The following is a 24595-nucleotide window of genomic DNA, read 5'->3' as shown; positions in this document are numbered from 1 at the left end:
GGGTTTGGCGTCAAAACAGCTCAGTAAGTGGCTTGTGCGGGCGCGCGGGACGTGTTGGCATATTAGATGTTAATCCACCAATAAAATAATATCTTATGCCGACGTTAGCAACTATTGTGCTTCAGTATGTGTACTTCTCTCTGCGTTAACGTAAAAGGTTGTTGAAGACTTGTCACTCATCTCTGTGCTATGGTTTGGGTAAAAGGTAAGCGGAAAATCTGCCCTTAATTTGATGCCTACTAAGTGTTATCTGTACTTTCATCTATGCCATTTCATATTTTTTTTATAAAAGAGGTGGACAAACGAGCGTACTGATTACGTGATTCTAAGTAATTACCGCCGCCCACATTCTCTTGCAACTTCTATTGCCGGGTTTTTAGAAAGGTGTACGCACTTTTTGCACAATTGGGATGGTAAATAATCAAACTTAACCTGGTGGTCCAATAAGTCGTATAAAGTTGTTCAAAGCATGCGGTGCTATGCGGTCTCCACTGGGGTTGATTGTTTAAGGAAAATAAAACGAAATAATAGTTATTTACATTTTATTTTTTCTACAAAATACGAGAATTTTCTTAAAAATATATTTTGTACATAGATCGTTAACCTAAAATAATAATACTAAGAGGGCTCATAGTTACCAACTCATAGTTACTTGAGCGATCGGGGTGTAGTGTGAGTGCCTTTGATTTGAAGACATTCTGACGGAAGAAAAAGTATACAATGTCATAAAAACACAGTCTAGAGTAGTGTTTGTCAAGGGGCTTATGTTAGTTACACAGACAATATATTTTATTTATATTGGTAACCTCCGTCATGCATTTACAGTAAATCTGTCTGTCTCTCTATGTAACATTTCGACAAATACAAAATCAGTCATTAAGAAGAAAATATCTCCTATCCATATTTAGTACACATAGCCGCCATTTGAGTCGTAGCCCTGGCTTATCGTTGCCGGTATACCAGCAGAGCTGTGACCAGAACCGTGTCCACCGGATGAGTAGCCGCCAGAACTGTGTCCTCCTGAGCTGTGACCGCCTGACGAATATCCTCCCGAACCGTGTCCGCCGGAGGAGAAGCTTCCGGAACCATGTCCGCCAGATGAGAAGCTTCCGGAACCATGTCCGCCAGAGGAGTAGCCTCCAGAACCATGTCCGCCTGAGGAATAGCCTCCAGAACCATGACCTCCAGAAGAATGGCCACCTGAACCATGTCCTCCAGAGGAATAGCCGCCGGAACTGTGTCCACCAGATGAAAAACCGCCGGAGCCGTGTCCTCCGGAACTGTGTCCACCAGATGAAAAACCGCCGGAGCCGTGTCCTCCGGAGCTGTGGCCACCAGATGAGAACCCTCCAGAACTAAAGCCACCAGATCCATGGCCTCCTGAACTAGGTGCACCGTAGCTGCTTGATGGAGCTCCATATGAGCTAGATGGAGTTCCATAAGAACTGGACGGAGTGCCGTAACTGTTTGAAGGTGGAGCTGGGGCACCGTAGCTTGACGACAAACCCCCTCCGAACCCACTTGATCCAAATCCACTGCTTCCGAACCCAGAGCTGCCATGACCCGCGCCAAAGCTACCAATTCCGTGGCTAGAACTGCCGAAGCTTCCTCCGCTTGAACCGAAGCTACCGTGTCCAGAGCCGAAGCTGCCACTAGCAGACGGGGCACCGTAAGATGGAGCTGGTGCTCCGTAAGAATCCGTGGGTGCTCCGTACGAAGAAGAAGGAGCAGGAGCCCCATATGAGCTTGAAGGGCTACTGTGTGATGGGGCTCCATATGAGCTAGATGGAACACTAAATGAAGATGATCCTGAGGGAGCGCCGTAGGTGCTGGAGGGTTTCGGGGCACCGTACAGTGATGATGGTCCCGTTGGGACACCATAGCTGGTGGCTGGCGGCCCGGCTGGCGCTCCGTAGCTACTCGATGGCTTGGGTGCTCCGTAGCTGGTCGAGGGACGTGATGGCGCACCGTATGAGCTTGATGGTACACCGTATGAGGGCTTGGGGACTCCATAGCTGGAGGATGGTTTTGATGGAGGGCCGTAGCTATTTGACGGCCGTGGAGGGCCGTATGAAGATGATGGTTTGCCGAATCCACCGCTAGACGGTGGCAGGTATGATGAGCTGATTGGCGCTGGAAACAAAAGTAAATATTTATAATAAATCAATGTGACGCAACCGTAGGTATAATAACTATAATGATATTTTATTTTTTATTTTTGAATAGTATTCTTCCAACTAGACTGAATTCAGTTTTAAATAATACAGGGTCTACCACTATTTATTGATAGTGGTCTATATTTAATTATGATCTTACATATATTTATTCAAATAAAACAAATCCTATAACTATATTTACAATACTATGCTAACATTAAAATAAAACTATCATTACGGGGAAGCGTACCAAGAATACTGGCAGCATTTCCGCTTTGGATAGCTAGGCTGATCCGTTGACCGAAATAGCTGCCAACGCTTGGGTTTCCATATTGAGACGCGCAGATACTTACGTTCTTTGTACATTCTTCACACACATGGGCCCCACGGTCCAAGTTTTTGTTTTGACATTAAGGTACGAGACGAACAGGACGTTCAGCTGATGGTAACTGACACCCTGCTCATTACATTGCAGTTGAAAAACCCAAAAATTCTGAACGCTACTAAAATTGCGCTCGTCACTTTAAGAAATAAGATTAATCTGAGACTTTAAAGTCTCATTTGCCCAGTAATTTCACTAGCTACGGCGCTCTTCAGGCCGAAACACAATAATGCTTACACATTACTGCTTCACAGTAGGGATAGGCGCCGTGGTGGTACCCATAGTCGCGGCCCACACCAACGACCTTTTCCGTGCTTGCCATCGTGGCGGGTAATACCATTTGACTCTAAAACAGCTGGTATATTAAGAGCAGCCCTGCGGATGACTTCATTAAGTTTGCGTGACGACTTATACGGCCGATTTTAGGCAGGATAGTCCTTGACGCCCAAGAGAAACTCTATATAGATCTTATATTAATCTATATATATACTATTAAACACACGGCATATACATAATATACAAACTACATACCTTCCCGTTTGTAATGTTTGGGTGGTCTCGCCGTCACCAACGCTGCAGCCAATACAACACCAGCCAACTGAAATCAAATTATTATATGAAATCAAATTAAATAGAAATTAACACCATATCTATTAGTGCATAAATGTGATATTCCCATATTAACGATATTTAATTATCATGAAGTAACAATGTGCCCGTCGCTACACACTGTGTTTTGTTTATGAAATTCGAAACCACAGAAAATACTCTGAAACTTTGGGCCCCATTTTGTTCTGTAACGCAAATCGACTCTCATGTGAATTTTCACATTTAATTGTATGTCGAGATTACAAAACAGCAGAAGGTGGTCAAACTTAGTGAATTGTTTTTCATATAATTTCTGAAATGTTGTCACTGTGATAGTAATACTTCTATAAAGCTCTATTCAGACCGCCATACTATTGTGATATTGGGTATAGCAAATGAGGACACAATGCTAAACTATATCACGGCGTTCACATTGCGCGATATAATCGCAGGTAAAAATAAAGAAAGAAACAAAGAAAGATCTTTATTCTGCAATTTAAACCTAGTATACAAGTGAACTAATTTATATTAACATGCAGAATTGGAGTTCACCTCAGCATAATACTGATCATACCCACAGGTGATCAGCGTCTGGTCTTCCGGAGAACCCCATGGTATATGGCAAGCTCAGTTGATCGCTCAATGTTTGAAGAGTGTGCACACGATCGACACAATGGATTTAATACAGGATAGTCTTAAAATACGATCGAGGGATGAGGACAATGCGGAACTTGACATTATCTTGTCATTAATGGTTCGAAATAAGAAAAATGCCAGAGCATGGGTATCAAATGATATAAAGTTCAGAGGAGAACGTGGTGATTTGAAACTCTTTGAAGATGGAAGAAGGAGGATGAGGGCGACTAACGATATAGCACAGCATGAACTAGCCACATGCTCAATTTTATTCCGTATAGTAAGACATTAATAAATCGAACAGTGTAGTGTGGAAGTGTCCATAATAATGTATGGTGCGCGATATTGTTGTGCTATGAAATATATGATATTATATTATAGCGTAGTTTGATAAGAGCTTAATTGAAACTGATCTGTTTATATTTAAGAATTCTAGTGGCTTTAAGCAAATAGGCGAGAAAGGTGCGATAAGGCTTTTTAAGGAAATAGCAAAAGGTTTGAGCGGAACACTAAAATCAAGAAGTTTTTAAGAGATAACAATATTTATGGTCATAATGTGCCTAGTTTATCCTTAAGGCGAGGTTTTCCCAACACTTTAGGCAAAAAGTGCTCGAACGTATATATCTATAGAGTTAGATATACGTTCGCCGCGGGCATGGCTGAGACACTAGCCAAGCGAAAAGGGTTAGTCGACAACCTCAGACAAAGAATTAGTCTAGCTATTCAAAGGGGGAACGCTGCCAATATCTTCGGAACCTTGTCTAAAGGGATTTTTAATAATATATTTTAGTCCTTATATTTAATTTTTTTTATGGTATTTTAGTTTAAGGTTCATCGTTCTAGTACATTTTTTTTTGTATAAATAAATGTATTAATAATAGGTGAGATGAATGTTGTTTAAATATCAATTGCACAGGACATAATTAAGTATAAAATTACAAAAGACACCTACTGTCACATCCTTCCTACACACATCATTGGGAAATTTTAATTTTTCGTTTTTATGAAAATAAAGGACGAGACGAGTAGGGCGTTCAGCTGATGGTAATTGATACGCCTTCCATTACAATGTAGTGCCGCTAAGAATTATTTAAGAACCCAATAATTCTGAGCGGTACTACAGCTGCGCTCGTCACCTTGAGACAAAAGATGCCAAGTTTCATTTGCCCAGTAATTTCAATATCAATTAGTGATTGAAACAACTTGATATAGCTGTTAATATTCAAATACAAGGAAGATCATCGGGGGCATTAAAAGCTAAACATTACGTGAACACCGTCACAGTGACCCGGTCACAGTGTGGTCGATAGTTGGGGAGAAGGGGGGGGGGGCGCTTGTTATATGAATATGGCTCTTCACAAAGTGAAGCAAAATGAGTACTATAAATACAATGACACTCAGTAGATAGAAGACTGACAGAAAGTTTTTTATAATTGTTATTTATTTTGTTCTTTTATTTATTTAGCTTTATCCTACTAATATTATAAATGTGAAAGTTTGTATGTCTGGATGTATGTTTGAACTTCTTTAACGCAAAATCTATTGAATAGATTTTGATGAAACTTTACAATAATATAGCTTACACACCAGAATAACAAATAGGCTATAATTTATAAAACTATAGTGTGAATTATACAAAATATAAAAGAAGTGTGATTGCTACTAATGAATACAACTAGCGCCATCTCTTATCAACTAGCAAGCACAAGATCAATACAATTTATATGGCAAAACAACGTTTGCCGGGTGAGCTAGTAGCTTTATATATTTTTTATTTGTTAGGATACTTTGCAAATAATACACACACGAACTGCTCTTTACGCTGTCAATTTTCTAATATGCAAATATTGGGATTGAGCAGGTTATCAAATGTAAAGTAGATCCTGTAGATGAAGCCACAACTGTATGTGATACAAGATTTATCAAAGATACGTCACTCGAACGGTTGGCTTAGTTGGAAGAGCGCCGCACGGAACGCGAGTAGTCGCGGGTTCGAGTCCTGCATCGTTCATAAATTTTGTTTTAAAGTTTTATCTGTGATAAAATATAGAATCCGTTAAAACGGGTTATATAACATTGTTTTATTCGTAATTATTTACTTAATAAACCACTTGCACTCCTCTTTAAAATAAATAGCGAAATTTCGCTTGTACTTAACACAATAGTGCGGTGAGTGTAGTATTACGTACTATTTGTCAATGCGTCCGCACTGATGTTAATCAGAGTGTCCAAAACAGGAGTTCTCCTTTCATAATGTTAATCTTATGAACGCACAAACAACAATATACCATGTTGCATTTACGGACATATAAAAAATGAATTGCTGTTCGTTAGTCTCGCTTAAACTCGAGAACGGCTGGACCGATTTGGCTAATATTGGTCTTGAATTATTTGTGGAAGTCCAGAGAAGGTTTAAAAGGTGAATAAATAGGAAAATGCTGCAAAATTAAATAACAACAACGAATTTGTTTTTCTTTTGATGTGTCCATACATAATTTCTATGAGAGAGTTTATTGACGCACGGTTTGACAGTTCTGCTGTGAAACAATTTCATTACGACAGCAGGGTGCATATTTTACGAAGTCATTTTTGATGTTATGATAAATATATTATTGACAAATTCATATAAAAACATTATTTTATTTATTATATACAGAACAACGTCTGTCGGGTCAGCTAGTATTATATATTAATTATTTATATATATATTAATATTTTTGTTATTTTTTATAACTAGCATGCCTCAGCTTATGGTAATTGATACGCCCTACCCATTACAATGCAGTGTCACTCAGGATTCTTGAATTTGGATCAGCTTTGACAGCGCCGGTGTCATAAGTATGTTACACGCGCCTGCTATAAATCGCGAGTGCGGATGATCCGCAGTTCATACAAATCATGGCGGAGATAAGATCGGTTGGTCAGGGGAAAGTGGAGACGCGACATCACTACAAACTGTCTTGGCCTGTACTGTGTACATACTCGCGCCGGTAACTAGCTTGATTATTGACTCTACTCGTGTCCGGCCATTTTGTGAACACTCCAACTGGAATATTAAGATTATCGTTTCAAAAGGCGTCCGAGATTAAGTATATTTTTTTCTCTTTTACGCACATCTATGAAGTTGTCACCAGTAGAACGCTTTTTTGCACAGGATGCCCGCTAGATTATGGGCGCCGGTTTCTGCCGTGAAGCAGTAATGTTTACGCATAAGTGTATTTGCTATTGAAATTATTGGCATCGTCTGTCTCAAGGTGACGAGCACAACTGTAGGGCGGGTTAGAATTTTTGGGTTTTTCAAAAATCCTGAGCGGCACTGCATTGTAATGGGCATGGCGTATCAATTACCGTCAGCTGACCGTCCTGCTCATCTCGTCGTTTAATTTCATAAAAAAAACTTACATTCACATTTATAATATTAATTAGGGATTTATTGTCTTGTTTTAAATTTTGACACATTCTGAAGTATATCATATTTATCGAAGAATTGGCGAATAGGCTTAGTTCTGCAGCATATGCGGTTAAGAAAATCAGACGGTTAACTGACATAGATACGGCGAGATTAGTATACTTTAGTTATTTTCATAGTATTATGTCCTATGGTATATTGTTATGGGGCAGTGCGGCCGATATTAATACTATCTTTGTGCTGCAGAAGAGGGTTATTCGATCGATTTATAACCTAGGTCCTACAGAATCATTAAGAGAAAAATTTAAAGAAATAAACATTTTGACTGTTGCTTCTTAACATATTCTGGATAATGTTCTATATGTTCATAAGCACATTGAAGAATTTGATAGAAACTGTGACATTCATAATGTTAACACGAGGAACAAACAAAAACTTGTTATGCCTACTACTCGGTTGGGTCGAGTTAGTAAGTCTTTTGTTGGGCGATGTATATGCTTCTACAATATGATCCCAGAAAATGTACAAAACAAATGTGTTACGAAATTTAAAAGAATTGAAAAAAAAAACGTTTGTGTGGGTAAGGTTATTATAGCATAAACGATTTTCTTAATGACGCCACGGACTGGGAATAAAGCGAACACCCTCAGGCTCTTTAATTATAAATGTTTATTGTACGATATTACACTGTAATCCATATTTTATATTAAAAAAAAAAGCCCGCTGAGTTTCTTGCGCCCATTCTTCTCAGGTCTGAGGCAGTCTCTATATATATATATATAAATACATATAATTCATTTATATATATATAACATATAACATACAACAATACTACCTTATGTTTTTTTCAAAGTGAAAACAAACCAAGCTATGTATGACGAAGTGAACGATATTTTATCTGACATCGTGTACTGGTTTAGCGCTAATAACCTATTGTTAAATAGCAAGAAAACTAAATACATTAAATTTACCGTACCGCTGCTACTTTTCTTGGCATCACTCTAGATTCCAAATTACAATGGGGCCCCCATTTGAAGGATTGGCTAACATACTTAGTTCTGCAGCATACGCGGTTAAAAAGATTAGACAATTAACTGACATAGACACGGCGCGACTAGTATTATGTCCTATGGTATATTGCTATGGGGCAACGCTGCCGATATTAATACAATATTTGTGCTGCAGAAGAGGGCTATTCGCGCTATTTATAACCTAGGTCCTAAAGAATCATTGAGAGCAAAAATTTAAAGAAATTAACATCTTGACTGTTGCTTCTCAATATATTCTTGATAATGTAATGTATGTTTATAGGCACATAAGTGAATTTGCCAGAAACTGTCATAACCATAATGTTAACACCAGGAACAGACTGATGATGCCTACTACTCGGCTAAGTCGAGTTAGTAAGTCTTTTGTGGGGCGATGTATATACTTTTACAACAAGATCCCAGAAAATGTTCAAAACAAAAGTAGTACGTTATTCAAAAGAATTGTTAAAAAACGTTTGTGTGGTAAAGGTTACTATAACATAAATGACTTTCTTAATGATACCACAGATTGGGAATGGAGCGACCGCCCTCAGGCTATTAAATAATAAGTTTAATTGTACAATGTTACTTTGTTAATGTTACTTTAATTGTTTGTTTTGATGAAAAAAAAAGCCCGCTGAGTTTGTTGGGCCTTTCAATAAGTGATTTCACATCCTATTTTGAATAAAAATATTTGAATTTGAATCGGCGCAACAAACTCAGCGGGCTTTTTTTTCATCTAAAAATATATACATACAATTAAAGTTATTACTTAACAGCCTGAGGGCGGTCGCTCCATTCCCAATCTGTGAAATCATTAAGATAGCAATTTATGTAATAGTAACCTTTACCACACAAACGTTTTTAACAATTCTTTTAAATATCGTAATACTTTTGTTTTGAACATTTTCTATATTATCGCCCCACAAAATACTTACTAACTCGACTTAGCCGAGTAGTTGGCATAACAAGTTTATGTTTGTTCCTCGTGTTAACATTATGATTGTCACAGTTCCTAGCAAATTCCTCAATGTGCTTATGAACATATAGAACATTATCCAGAATATGTTGAGAAGCAACAGTCAAACTGTTTAATTCTTTAAATTTTTCTCTTAAAGATTCTTTAGGACCTAGCTTATAAATAGCACAAATAGCCCTCTTCTGCGGCACAAAGATGGTATTACTATTAATATCGGCAATGCCCCATACTCGTAACAACATATGGTTTTGTGTTTCAAGTTCCAGAGATTAGTTAGTGCTATATTGGCACTTACGAGTTTCCGATTTACAATAGCATTAAACAAAAGCAAACGAGGTTTGATATTGAGCACGTCGGGAGCGTGAGAACGACCGCAGATCTAGAACGAGTTCTCTAGTGACAGGACAGAGGTGTGACCGAATCCGTGATCCGTATTGTTCACCACGTTGAGCAAGTTGGTCTTTGACGGTGCTCTAACAGCTGATTTAGTGTGCGAATCGCGAATGGTTCGTGAACCAAAGCACGGCAGCATTGTCTCTCCTATCTACATATCACAGACAATTTCACAATTATGACAACAATTATCTGTGATCTAATTGTTGCTTCATTCGAAGGGTTCTATTGATCAGGAATACTCTTATATCACTATATACTACAAAACAAAGTCCTCCGCCGTGTCTGTCTGTTTGTTCGCAATACACAAAGACTCTCTCGTTGGTGGCATATCGTGGAAAGACGGGTTTTAATATTGAGCTGTGAGAGGATAGAGAAATTTGTTCGCTTGGATTCCTTCATTAATTAGGAAAAAAAATAGTTAGCAGTGATAGGATTTAAGACGGTGTTTCTTCATTATTTCTTCAAAGTTACAGTCAAATAAACTTTATCCAATTAGGCTTAAGCTCGGCCTTTTTAAATCGTCAATAAAAATTTCTTTTAAACTACCGAATTTACCATATGTTCGTAAGAAGTTGAGCACGTACAAGAAACTCAACAGCCACTCTTTTCAATCTAATAGGCTATTCCTACAATGGCTGTAATATACAAAACAAATTAGTTTGTAAGGTGCTGCATCCAATATATAAGTCGTGTTTAAATAATAAAAATTATTTTATAAAGGTAATTAAGAATGAAATGTATAAATATCGTATATTGGATGCGTCAACCTTTAGAGCTTAAATTCATTGGTTGTGTAAGGATACTTTGTGAACATGATGGTCGTGATTACTGTCACATTAAAATAAATCCACAATGTTTTACTTTCATTCGCCAAAGTAGAGGAAATCATGAAATGAAAGATTGTTGTAATTAACGAGATAGCTACACAAGTTCCTCCTATATTATGATCTGTTCTCACGGGTGGCTGTATCAACGTGGGATGAATGATTGAGTTTTTCATCATATCACGGCAGGAAGTGTACACGAGATCGGATAACTCCCCGCCCCTCACCCCTCGTCATCTCCGTCACATTCACCACATCTTGTGGCTACGACAACGACGTCGCATCTATGACGCAACATACGGAACCAGCTTGATCGTCATTGTGATTTCTTCTTTGTATTCGAACAATATCTCACTGTGATAACTGCGAGTGTGTCTTATATTATGATAACTATAGCTGTAGGGCAAACAAAATAGCTCAAAAACAATTGATGTTGAATATTATATTAAAAACATCAAATGTTTATGGACAGATCACATCATCAGGAACAAAAAAGATAAATGGTCGAAAAGTATTACATAATCGTATCCTAGACAACATAAAAGGAAAAAAGGCAGACCACGTCTTAGATGTGAAGATGATATTAAAAAAGTAGCAGGTGCAAACTGGTCGAGAAAAGCAAGAGACCGCTCTCTATGCGGGTATACCTTAATATATTCTGATGTTGTCGACGTACTACTACATAGACATCGGGAGAACATAGATATGGTAGCGGTGATAGTAATGTCTGTCATAGCGGTTAAATCATGTGTCACCCTAGCAATATGTACCAGGACTTTTTATTTTAGAGGTTTAATGTAAATTTTCCATTGAGTTTTTGGACGCCAAATTATATTTGAAAATGTTCAGCAGTCGCACTGTATCAACAACAAGATCAAAAACAGTAATTGACGCAGTATTCCAAAGATATATGGACCATATTAAGACCAAAGTATTTATATTTTCATACTTTAGTTACCTTAAGCCTCTTGTATTAACTGTCGAAAATGTAAGCTCTGAATTTGAATAAATCTATGTAATATATACGAATAAAATGAAAAATTATTACCATATCACTATGATCATTACTATAACCTACAATTATCCTCTTCCCGAATTTTTACATTCGTCTCATTGCCTTGAAGCCAAAATTTTTGAATTTACCACCCGTGAATTGCACACACGTGTTTTTTTTTGTTTTTTACTCATTATTATTCACACTTTAGGGAAATGAAAGTAGCAACAGATAAAACAATACCTACACAGAGAGAACACATACAAGAATGCCTAACTTGAAAGTGATTATAATATAACGATGGCCAACTTTTATTAGAATAAATAGATTATATCTGATTTCAAAGAAGGCAAATAAAGAGTATGGTCTTCCAAAAAAGTGTATCATTGACTTTATATTTTTGAACGGGTATTTTTTGTACTTTTTGCAGCAAATACCAATTTTTCATGGTTTTAAAAAGAATTGTTTGTATGTTAACATCCTCTATGGTGTTATAGATTAAATTGTGTAAGCATTACTGTGTTTCGGACTGAAGGGCGCCGTAGCTATAGTAATTACTGGGCAAATGAGACTTAACACCTTATGTCACAAGGTGACAAGCGCAGTTGTAGTGCCGCTCAGAATTTTTGGGGTTGGGCACTGCATTATAATGGGCAGGGCGCATCTATTATCATCAGCTGAACGTCCTGCTCATCTCGTTCCTTATTTTCATAAAAAAACAAATAGTTATAACATAGAAATAAAAAGTAATACTAATAATAATAGTTGTATTAGCTGTATTTTTAATATCTGTTTTCTTATGTATAAAACTTATTTATTTTATATAAAACATTGCTGTGCCCTTGCAGGGCGTCACATAGTGTTTAACAATCCAATGTAAGTACCAACCTTTTGTAAAAATGTGATATACAATAAAATATTTTGATTTTTAGTACGCTTACATAATATAGAGTAGAATGCTCTATTTTATAGTACGGTTGACAACCCTGGCATAACGATCGCGAGAGTCGAAAGTAAAATCACTGACGAACAGACGAGCACGACTCCGCTGCCGGCTCCTCATCTCAGGGTTACGTCATCAGACCGCCGGTAATGATGAACGTTCACTTGTGACAGATGACAAGTTCATTTTAAATATTTCTAGCCTAAGTAGATAAACTAACGACGAATATGAGGAAATTAAAAATATAGGCGTTTTAAGATAGGTCTCACATCTTAAACAGATTATTGTTATAACTTCTTTATGTAAGTAGTTCAAATATATTATAATATGTACCTACACATATCGCTTAAAATAGCTGCCCGATATTAGTACCTCAAATTAGTTAGTGCGGCAACTAATACTACGTGCAAGTGGGCGTACTAGAGGCAGACTCTAACAATGTGTGACGTTATCGTGCCACATGTTCTGTTAAACTTCGCTAATACCTGTAACTAAAATGCCGGGTTACTTAGTAAAACATTGTAAAAATAATAATACAAGAAATAAGAAAGACACTGGGATCACACATCATCAGTAAATATTTTGTATTTCATTAATTTCAATGTAAAATAACACGAAGCGTATGTTACAAAATTTGTACGTGACATCTTGACAGATGTCACGTACACAAGCATGTAATAGTTGCCGTAATAAAAAACTATTATTCTTAGGTGTTATTCACGCGTCCCATTATAAGGCATAAAAGGCATTTATGTTCTTAAAATTGATTCCTTTAGAATTCTTTTTGATGTCATTTTTAATATACTAGATACAAATACCGCTTCGGAAACAAATGGCGCTCTGAGAGAGAAAAAGCGGTGCAAGAAACTCGCCCAGCATTCTTTTCTTTTTGGGCTCTTTTCAATAAAAATATACAATATTGTACATTCATTTTTATCGCTTTAAAACAATCGTAATCTAGTCCCAGGCTGTCCTATCACTTAGATATTCAGCTGTGGAGTAGTAGGATTTACGACAGAGCCATATTTAATATAATAATAACGTCAGTTGGTGCTGGGGCTGCTGCTTCGACTGCCGAAGACAGCAAGCGTCGCAAATATGTTGATCTCAATGTGTCATACATCTTCGTGCCGTTTGGTGTCGAGACACTTGGCCCGTGGCGCCCAGAGGCGCGGAGAATGTTCAAAATACTATCTTCGCGCCTCGATAAGGCAACTGGAAACCCAAGCGCTGGCAGCTATTTTGGTCAACGGATCAGCCTTGCTATCCAACGCGGTAATGCTGCCAGTATTCTTGGTACGCTTCCACGTAATGATAGTTTTAATTTTATGTAGTCGTAGTGTTATAAATATAGTTATAAGATTTGTTTTGTGTAAATAAATGAATCTATGTAGTCATAAACAATAATAATAATAAATAATCTAAGCAAAAGAAAGCAATCTTCATAGTATAGTGACGTAGAGAAACGTGCTCGTGTCGAGTGAAGCGTCTGAGAACTGACAACTTATGTATTGTATTGTTCACAGTTCTTATAATAATTGCTTCACTTACAAAGAATATTTCAATGATGACTGATTATTGGTTTTGTTCGTCGCATTGTACCGGAAGTGTGTAGAGCAGTGTTTCCCAACCTTTTTTAAGGCGAAGAGTAAGCAGAAAACACGCAAACATGGTGTTTTTTGGTGAAAGTATAGCATTTCGAGCTATGAACACTACTTAAGTCTTATTTGTAGGTTGCTTATGCTTGCTGTTGTTTATAGTTAACATTACCGAGCCTTTTTGAACTACCACGTTTCTTTGAAGTTAAACAAGTTTTTTGGCAAGGCGTGACGCAATTTTTTGGTACTTCTCTCAGAAAAGTTATTCTTATAGCTGGTACTTCTTTGTGTAGGTTCATTTATTCCGATTAGTAGTGAATAACGAGGATTGTAAGCATATAAACTGTTTTCCACGCAAGAATTTTGAAAATATTGGCTTTGTTACATAGATGGCGGGCCGGCAGCCGTGAACTCATATCGCTCAAGGTCGCTGGCATTTAGTGTCGCCTTAAGCTATGCCCCACGTTAAAATTTCTAAACTTTTTATGCCCGCCATACATAATTTTTTTGACTTTAAAAATTGTTTTGATAAGAAATATAAATGATATGTTTTAGGAAGAAATCACAAAAAAATTGTTATCAGATCATAACGTAAGTAAAATTTCAAAACATAAGTATAATGAAAAACAAAATAGTTTTAATATAAATTTTTTCTACATTCATTCAGTGATCTCCTTACGTTTGAAGCTTGCTGCAGAGAGATTTTATATTAAGTTCCAATTAACTTAGCTTTAATCTCAAGTCTCCGCGTTTTTTATCAGTAAATCATTTACAACACTAAATCCACTTTTAGCTAAATATGAAGATGGAAACGGTAGTAAAAGTTTTCATGCACATTCTTGGAAATTGTCTTTTTTGTTAAATATGTCACCTAGCGTTGCATTTAAATAACCAAAAGCTGTATAATGTAAAAGACATGTCGAGTTCATTTTTAAATAGCCCCCCTTAACTACCAAATTGTGGGGTGTTGGCCCCACGTTGGGAAACACTGCTGTAGAGTGAAACTATCTTCTGTCACTGAACAATGTTTGTAGTCGTACAGTCAAACGCCCGCATTATATTTTCGATACCAGCGACACACTGGGTGAAGGTCGATACAAAATTCCTACACCCCGTGCGTTTCTAAATTAGTTTCGTAGTCGTAATTAATATACCGGAAACAGACATACGACACATGCAATTGCAAATTAGGAGCACATTTATACCAGTGGGAGGCTCCTTTGCATAGGATGCCGGCTAGATTATAGTTACCACAACGGCGCCTTTTACTATCGTGAAGCAATCATGTGTAAGCATTATTGTGTTTCGGTCTGAAGGGCACTATAGCTAGTGAAATTACTGGGCAAATGAGACTTAACATCTTATGTTTCAAGGTGACGAGCGCAATTGTAGTGCCGCTCAGATTTTTTTGTTTTTCAAGAATCCTGAGCGGCACTGCATTGTAATGGACAGGGCGTATCAATAACCATCAACTGATTGGTCGACTCGTCCCTTATTTTCTTAAAAAAAGGTCTATATACTGTAACTGAGTATGTACTCCACATGAGCTTCTGTGATTCTGAACAGGCAAACATGCACAAGAACATTCTTAAGCAGGGGTCCCAATTAGTTTCGCTCGGGAGTCTGTTTTAAGAAATGAAATGCCTTCGCGGCCCGTACAAATCTTATAGAAAAAATATTGACTAAACAAATGTAATTACGGAATGAATCAATGAGAAAATTACATTTTTAGTTGCGGACTATCTGTATGAAGTGTGGAGTGAAATTGGTGCAAACTGTCATGTTCATGAATAAGTCGAGATCGAAATTTATTCTTCATAAAGTTCATATTCGTAAATGCTGTTATCTTATAACTTCGTCCGGCCGTTTTCAAATAACGTCAACAATGCGGGGGATACATTTTGTTAAATTAAGTAGGTATGTACTTTACAGTGCAAGTTGCTGTGTTCTCGCGGTCCGCAGGAAATCAGTCAGCGCGCGGTCCGAATGCGGACCGCGGTCGACCAATTGACGACCCCTGTTCTAAAGAGTTGATTCGGGGTAATAAATGCATTGTGTACCTATATATGTACACTTTTACGGAATATCCCAAAAATATCTAGACAGTCTAAACATGGTACTATAATACAATTACACTTGGGATTCAAAAATCCATTCTAAAAATGGAGCAATCTGTGAGTAAGTTTTGGCAAACCCCATCAAAAGTAGGATAGACAATTTTCGAAGAGAGCTACAGTTGGCAATCTGATAAAAGTTGTCAACCCTAGAAGCGGGATAAACTATTAATACTTGAACAAGTACTTTGTTGACTCCGGTTCACCCCAGTCGCCCCGACCACGTTGGTTGACAAATTATCGAAACAATGCTCTAAATAATATTGACTTCAATAAATAATTCAATTTATACTGAGTAATGACTACCTGCACTGTGATCTTCTGATAACCATTGTATTAAATGTTGTGAAAGTTGCGCTCGCGAAATAAAATACAATTAGGTAATCTATTATGACTGTAAAGATTTTATGAATATTGTTGAATATGAGTGACACACTTTAACAACACCCAGCGATAAACAAGCACGTAGTACAATATGTCAAAGGTTGGTATTTGGTAGCAACAGCAGTCGGTGAGGAGATGCGCCCGCGCGTTACGTCACCCGACCGGAAGAGACTCGTCCTTGACCTTTCTCACTTTCTCCGGCGCTATTGCGCGTCTCGCGGTTATCCTCATTACTCACAAACGCTATTACCTCACCCGCTTTCAATTCTATTGCCGTACCAGTTTTCATTAGTTTTTTATTGGCTTTTGCTTCAACAATATGTTTTGGGGATTTATGAGTTGCTACACAAATTAAGTTTGAAAACAAAATCTATGAACGATGCGAGACACGAACCCGCGACTTCTCGCGTTCCGTGCGTTTGCTCTTCCACTGAGCCAACCTTTTGAGTGATGCATCGCTGATAAATCATGTATATGTTATTTTTTATATTCTTTGCAGTTGATAGCCTGCTCAACTCCAATATTTGCATATTAGGAAATTGACTTGAGATGTCGCTCTTGTTAATCTAAACATCTTTTCAATTTTTTAAATTAGAAAACAAAATTTATTATTTTAATCCTAGAAGTGAGGTTTACAAATTGTTTAGAGTTGCATTATTATTATATTTACCACTAGTGGATTGTCCCGACTTCGTTCACACAGAATTTGAAAGAATCTGAAGTAAAAATGTAAAAGGCTAAATTCTTAACAACAGCAAGGTACTGTAATCCAACTTTGGCAACCATTTTTAGATATTTTTCTACTACTTATATATATTTATGTAAGATTAGTCTTTTTACATAACATCAGCTTTCAAATCACCCGAAAGTACCTAAGTGATGACTGCCTCACAATTGCTGTCTCGGAATGCAAGAGTATTTTGATTTGTCTGTGCCGCAGTTTGTTGAGTGGTCTGCTTTCCGTTTAAATCTATATATGTATATAAAAATGAATTGCTGTTCGTTAGTCTCGCTAAAACTCGAGAACGGCTGGACCGATTTGGCTTATTTTTGTCTTGAATTATTTGTGGAAGTCCAGAGAAGGTTTAAATGGTGAATAAATAGGAAAATGCTCGGAATGAAATAGAAACAACAATTTTGTTTTTCCTTTGACGCGTCTTTCAGTAACCAAATTGAAAGAATAGTTTAAAATGAATAGCTAATTAGAATCTTTATATTTTTCTAACTTTCTCAGGAGGTAAAAAATAAAACTTAATTTTAGCTACCCATACTTGGTATATTAACTACAGTTGTTACCTATGATGGCAATACAATGTTTGCTAGGTCAGCTAGTCTATATATATAAAAATGAATTGCTGTTCGTTAGTCTCGCTAAAACTCGAAAACGGCCGGATCGATTTGGCTAATTTTGGTTTTGAATTATTCGTGGAAGTCCAGGGAAGGTTTAAAAGGTGAATAAATAGGAAAATGCTGCTAAATTAAATAAAAACAACAAATTTGTTTTTCCTTTGATGTGTCCATACATAATTTCTATGAGAGAATTTATTGACGCACGGTTTGACAGTTCTGCTGTGAAACAATTTCATTACGACAGCAGTGTGCATATTTTACGAAGTAATTTTTGATGTTATGATATATTATTGACAAAATCATATAAAAACATTATTTTATTTATTATATACAGAACAACGTCTGTCGGGTCAACTAGTATTAAATACTAATAATATAATAGATTTATTTATTGATCTTGAAACATTGTATTTATGAAATGAACTTTGTCTATGACGTATGTATCTAGTACCCAAAGAGGATGTAAATACTACGTAATAAGAGACGGGACTGCCTAAGTAAAAATTAAAATTTAGTTGAAACTTGCAGTCATTTGATATAAGTTTGAAATAGTAGTAATAGCAGTATGGCGATTGGCGACGAAGTATAATCCGGCTAAGTTTGAAAGCGAACAGGTGCTTAAAACGTAATGGATTTCGTCTATCTCCGTTGTTTACAAGATTATAGCCGTCATCTGTCAATCTGTCAATGACTGCACGTTTCATGCAATCGAGGGAATCCGCTTTTTACACGATTTTTATTAGCTTCATCTGTAAGAATGTTTGTTTGTAACCGACTCATTTGGGCGCGTTTTTGACCCCACTGTAAATAGTCGGATTCCGTTCAAACTTCGTAGATTTATCGAGGACCGATGACTATACATTAAATTGATAAAATTATTCCATTTTTCAATTTGCATAATAAGATTTTTGTACAAGTATAATATTTTTATCTATCGTCTATAGGGAGTAACTGATGTTAATTTCAAATTTCAACCACTTTCTTTAACCGATTTGTCTAATATTAGGAAGTTTTCGAATACCAAAGAGAATTTTCAATTTAACAATACAAATAATAGTTATAAAAAAATACGCTTTTATAAGTAAACCAAACTAAAAGTAGGAAACAATTTCTATTTTTTCGTTAGGTTTTCTACTTATTATTCTGAGATAGTTGATTTATTTATTTATTTTAAGCAAACTTTACAGCATTTCTATTCTACAGATTAATAATATAAACTATATACATGTATTGCCTTTAATAAAGTTTGGCAGATTAAATTATAATGAAATAGTAACGCTGGTAAATAAATGGTAATTATATAAAATAAAGAAGAAGAAGTCCTGAATAATGTGTGGTTGTGATATATGATTATAGTATAGTGTGTATGAATATGTGTTCCGAATATGTGAGAATGTTATGAGTTTTGAGTAGTGTGTAGTGTTCAGTCTAATGGGCATCGTTCTCAGCTTGGGACATGTACTCGATCACTGAGTTAATAAATTTATTACGACTGATGAAAAAAATGTCGATATCTTTAAAGTTTTAGTTTCGCTGCTAGTACCTATCATCACTGTTAGCATCATAGCTGTTTTTTTTTTTTATGAAAATAAGGGACGAGACGAGCAGGACGTTCAGCTGATTTTTCCGGTAATGGATATGCCCTGCCCAGTACAATGCAGTGCCGCCCAGGATTCTTGAAAAAACCCAAAATTTCTGAGCGTCACTACAATTGCGCTCGGTACCTTGAGACATAAGATGTTAAGTCACATTTGCCCATAAATTCACTAGCTTCGCGCCCTTCAGACCGAAACACAGTAAAGCTTACACATTACTGCTTCACGGCAGAGATATCTGATGTCCGAAGTTAACGATATTAACATAACGATGCAGGCTGTACGTCCGTCCGTCAATTTACATAACCTTACGTCTTAATATTGTTGTAAGTTAATGTTGTTGTCTTATTCGAACAAGCGCCCGCCCGCGACTTTGTCTGAGTTAATGCGTTAGCACGTATTATTACAATTAGCTAATAGATAAGAGATAGTTAGAGATAAGAGTAATAGAGGAAGACAGTTCATACGATGGGAGAATGAACTGAAACGGAGGACCACTATGGACCGGAAATAATGGAAGACCATGGAGAAGGCCTTTGTCGAAGGACACACAGTTAACAGAAAGAGGAAACAGACTGTTTAAAAGTTACTGCAAATAATTAAGTTAATAATATAATTATATAAGATAAGTTAATTAATTAATATGTTTTATAGTGTATTAGTTAGTTAGTATTTTTTTATGTTGTGTTAACTGTAATAAAGGATTTATTATAATTATTACAATTAGCTATTTGTTTACTACAAAACAAAACACTAAATAATTGAGCTCGCAACAATACAAACGCATTCAAATTTGTTAAGCCACTTTTGTTTAATCACGTAGACAAAAAAAATAATTCAAATAACTAATTTTGTCTATGACACGCTTATCGAATGAGTATTTAATCTTTAATTATACTGATTCTGATGCTGATAAATGGCGAAATAATGAACAAGTCACCCAGGGGGAAGGGCAGAAGATCATCATCATCAGCCCGAAGACGTCCACTGCTATACAAAAGCCTCCCCCAAAGATTTCTACCACGATCGGTCCTGCGCTGCCCTTATCCAACGTATTCCGACCAGATGAATGACCAGATCATTGGTCCATCTTCAGGGGGCCTACCAACACTGCGTCTTCCGGTACGTGGCCGCCATTCGAGGACTTTACTGGCCCAACGGCCACTTCATTCCGCAATCATTTGAGGTATGTCGAAGACTTTGGTTCTCCTACGGATCTCCTCATTTCTGATTCGATCTCGCAGGGAAACTCCGAGCAGAGCCCTCTCCATTGCTCTCTGAGCGACCATGAGTTTTCTCATAAGGCCCATAGTTAGCGACCACGTCTGCGTACCGTAAGTCATCACATATGCAGAAGGTACTGTCCATCGAATAATACTTGCAATAACCTTTTCAAACGATTTATCTCTTAAAAAATATAATAAGTAAGTAATTGGAATGTTGATTGTATAATCGACTAAATTATATTTTATTATTTATTAACTCGTAATGGACAATAAATACATTGATCAACAAATAACTACGCGTACATTGATACGATGTTATCTATACTAATATTATAAAGCTGCAGTGTTTGTTTGTTTGTTTGAACGCGCTAATCTCTGGTCCGATTTGAATGATTCTTTCAGTGTTGGGTAGTCCATTTATCGAGGAAGGCTATAGGCTATGTTTTTTTTCAAAATTAGGGATCCGTAATAAAATTGCTATTTTGTAACACAAGGTGTAAAATCGAAAACCTATTTTTGCGTGCGCTGCAAAAACTATTCACAATAGAACGTTCGATCATTGAATAATATATTAGCAAGATATATTGTATGCTAATACCTAACACCACCATTAGGTAAAAACAAGTTACTTTTACACTCGAGGGCGTGTGAGTATCAGTCAATGTAATCGATACGGTAGGGCTCCACCATTGACCTGTATAAATACCACTGGACAGGCTGTTCCAAATATTTGACAACAAATTTATTGTGCCTATTTGAAGCGGCACTCGCGAGCGTCCAGAGAACTAATTTTTGACTTATAATACAAATGGCTGCGAAGGAACATATGAATTAATTTTGTTCGTTTTCCGTGTTATTTATACGTATAGAATCAACATTATTAAGTACACAATTTTGTTTTGTAAATAGTTTCCCACCATCTATCAATGTTTGCGGAAGTTGTCATCACTAGTTTTAGTACCACAGACTCTCGCTACATGGCCAACAGCGCCAAAATGGCGAATAACAAACAGGCACAATAGCACTTTGACAGCCGCCAGTCCAGTGGTACATAGTAGAGGTCAGTGGGCTCCATCCGCCGTGGTGACGGTATCTCTCATTACCAGCAAGGAGTATTTACTGTCTGTGTCAGAGTAAGTGACCAAAGAGGATGTAAATACTACGTAATAAGAAGCAGGACTGCCTAAGTAAAAATTTAAATTTACTTTCGCATCAAACGTGCAGTTATTTGACTTTTTTTACTATTTGATAAATAAACAATCAATTTAAACACATGGTATATCAACCCGGATACACCGCTCAAGGAAGTTAATTCCAAAGTTTGGTTGGCTGCCCATCTTATACATACATATGTAAATTATATAATATGTATAATCATTCGCTAAAATACTGTAACTAGCAATATAAAGCATTTTAAAAGTGTGTTATAAGTTTGCAGGTATTTCTTATTACTTTCGTTCGTTTCGTATTATTACGTACTTCTTATTAAACTCAATCTTTCCGAAAATGTTAAAATGAATGAAAATGTAACTGCCTAAGTAAACATTGAAATTTAGTTTAGTATGAAACGTGCATTCATTTGACATAGCTTTGAAATAGTAGTATGTAATTACAGTATCCCGATTGGCTCCGAAGTATAATCCGACCAAGTTTGAAAGCGAACAGTTGCGTGAAACGTAGTGGATTTCAGGTGTCTCCATTTTTACAAGGTTATAGCCGTCATCTGTCAATATGTCAATGACTGCACGTTTCATACAATCTCGTGAATCACTTTTCTTAGAGAGTTTCGCTAGCCTGACAGTGACAGTAGAACCATTCTAATAGGACATAATACTTGTAATAACCATTTTTGCATTTATTTTTGGTTCCGCATACTAATGTGTTTCTACAAAATACTAATTGATATTTTTTTAATGAAAATAAGGGACGAGACGAGCAGGACGTTCAGCTGATGGTAATTGATACGCCCTGCCCATTACAATGCACCATCTCAGTTTTCATGAAAATCCCCAAAAAACTACGCTCGAGCCTTGAGACATAAGAGAATTCTCATTTGCCCAGTAATTTCACTAGCAACGACGCCCTTCAGACCTAAAAACAATAATGTTTACACATTACTGCTTTATGGCAGAAATAGGCACCGTTGTGGTACCCATAATCTAGCCGGCATCCTGTGCAAAGGAGCCTCCCAATCTACTTTGACGGGACTTTAAGGACGCTTTCTGCGGTAAGTCTTATTGAGTTTTGACGGCGCACGTCAAACCGAAACATAAGAATGCTTGCTATTCCATTGACGGCTGTAAAAGGCTCCGATTCGGTGCCAGCCCACCAAGCCAGCATACTATGTAAAATAGCCCCCCACCAGTAAATTCACGAGAAATTTTAATGTCATTGCTCCAAAATGTATTCAAACTTGGGAAGTTGTAGAAACACTGCGAACTGACGTAAATTGTATTCAAATATTATTACATATATTACATTCGAAACGCGTCTGAATTAAAAAGTAATTTAGCTGCGAATTACGTTTAGTGAGTTGTGTCTTAGTTAACGTAAGCTCAAGTGCATTAATTGATGCAAATTCATTCAAGTTTCGTACGTTTATTACATATTTATAAACGGAATTTCTTAAGCAAATTTTAGACAATTTTTATAGCTTACCATCACGTTGAGGTGTCCCATCTTCATGATTCTCTAAGATCCTTAGACTTATGAAATCTGAAACAATGTAATTATAAATATATTGAATAAAATAAAATTTATTGAAGTAGGCGTTACTTTGCGGAAATCCATAATTATCCAAATGTTTTGAGTTTTCTTTGGTGTTAATTCCAACAATAATTTGTCTTTTAAACAATTCGACACGTGTTTCGCCTTTTCACGAGGCATCCTCAGGACATGTTGACTCGCCAAAATGTGGCACGAGACTGAATCTGAGTCTCGAGGCGAAACACGTGTCGAATTGTTTAAACGCCAAATATTGGCGGAATTAACACTAAAGAAAATTCAAAACATTTGGATAATTACTTTATAGCACATAGCTAAGTTTATAGCAATCCATCTATAATTAAAGTTTATCCTATAAACAAAAGCTTTTTTTATATTTATAACAAAAAACTATCAATGTTTATATTTCTAAAAAAACTGATTTAGAGTGCCTCTAGTAATACGTTAAAATTAATATATGATCGTATTCAAAACACTGGCATAGTCACATATTTTTATATATATAAATCCAGTGTCCTGATGTTTGTTTCCAGTGAACTCCTAAACTAATGAACGGATTTTAATGGGGATTACTTCATGGAGTGCAGTTTAGTCCAACTTGAGAGATCGGATAGTTTTTGTTTCGATTTGGGACCCATAATTTCTTTTGTATTAATATATATTTTTATACATATTTTTTATGAGAGAATTTATTTGACAGTTCTGCTATAAAATAATATAATTATAACAACAGACAGCATATTGTACAAAATAATTCTTGATGTTATAAAATAGTATTGACAAACTCATAAAAACGTATTTTATTTACTATGTACAGAACAACGTCTGTCGGGTCAGCTAGTATTTTATATATATTAATATTATTTAATATCTATGTTTTAAAAAAAATTAAGCAGTAAATAAGATATATTTAAATTTGATACACTAAATTTCGGATGGATCTATTAAATTTCCAAAAACAAGTCACAAGCTTACCGCGGAGGTTGTAAGGCTGATATATCCTGGAGACAGTGACACACGAGCTGAACGGTGCGGCGCGGCAGGCGACACTGGCTCCATGGTCACAGCGCCGCTTTATACGTGGGCCCCACCTACCACCACCAGACACCACCACATCGCCATATCACCAACATTCACTCATACGAATACGTACTCAACGAAAACACTGTCTAAACTCTAAACCCTTAAAGATATAACAAAATAATGTATGATGGAATTGATTGGAATCTTTAAAAGGTCTACAGAAAAATATGTATGGCATATTTCTTA

The 24595-nt window shown here is 36.5% G+C and overlaps 1 protein-coding gene across 1 annotated transcript; it reads right to left on the bottom strand.

The window, feature by feature from the left end:
• Window positions 1-528: 528 nt before the first annotated feature.
• Window positions 529-24369, bottom strand: LOC126974579 (pro-resilin-like). Its single transcript, XM_050822111.1, has 4 exons — window positions 24302-24369; window positions 23261-23317; window positions 3070-3136; window positions 529-2133 (listed from the first exon to the last, which is right to left on the bottom strand). Exons 2-4 carry the CDS (start codon window positions 23285-23287, stop codon window positions 905-907), a joined length of 1323 nt encoding a protein of 440 aa, XP_050678068.1. The 5' UTR covers window positions 23288-23317; window positions 24302-24369; the 3' UTR covers window positions 529-904.
• Between the last annotated feature and the right edge of the window lie 226 nt (window positions 24370-24595).

This window comes from Leptidea sinapis, chromosome 32, assembly GCF_905404315.1.
Source record: "Leptidea sinapis chromosome 32, ilLepSina1.1, whole genome shotgun sequence".
Lineage (NCBI taxonomy): Eukaryota > Metazoa > Arthropoda > Insecta > Lepidoptera > Pieridae > Leptidea > Leptidea sinapis.
The sequence above is the reverse complement of the archived record's forward strand: the minus strand, read 5'-3'. Positions and strand labels throughout refer to the sequence as shown.

What these genes read in the sequence shown, in the direction of transcription:
- LOC126974579 (XM_050822111.1), bottom strand. Translation starts at nt 23,287, where the DNA reads ATGAAGATGGGACACCTCAACGTGATG. An exon ending in TGGGACACCTCAACGTGATG is followed by an intron (nt 3,137 to 23,260) that starts GTAAGCTATAAA and finishes ATTTGATTTCAG; the next exon opens with TTGGCTGGTGTTGTATTGGC. An exon ending in CAAACATTACAAACGGGAAG is followed by an intron (nt 2,134 to 3,069) that starts GTATGTAGTTTG and finishes TTTTGTTTCCAG; the next exon opens with CGCCAATCAGCTCATCATAC.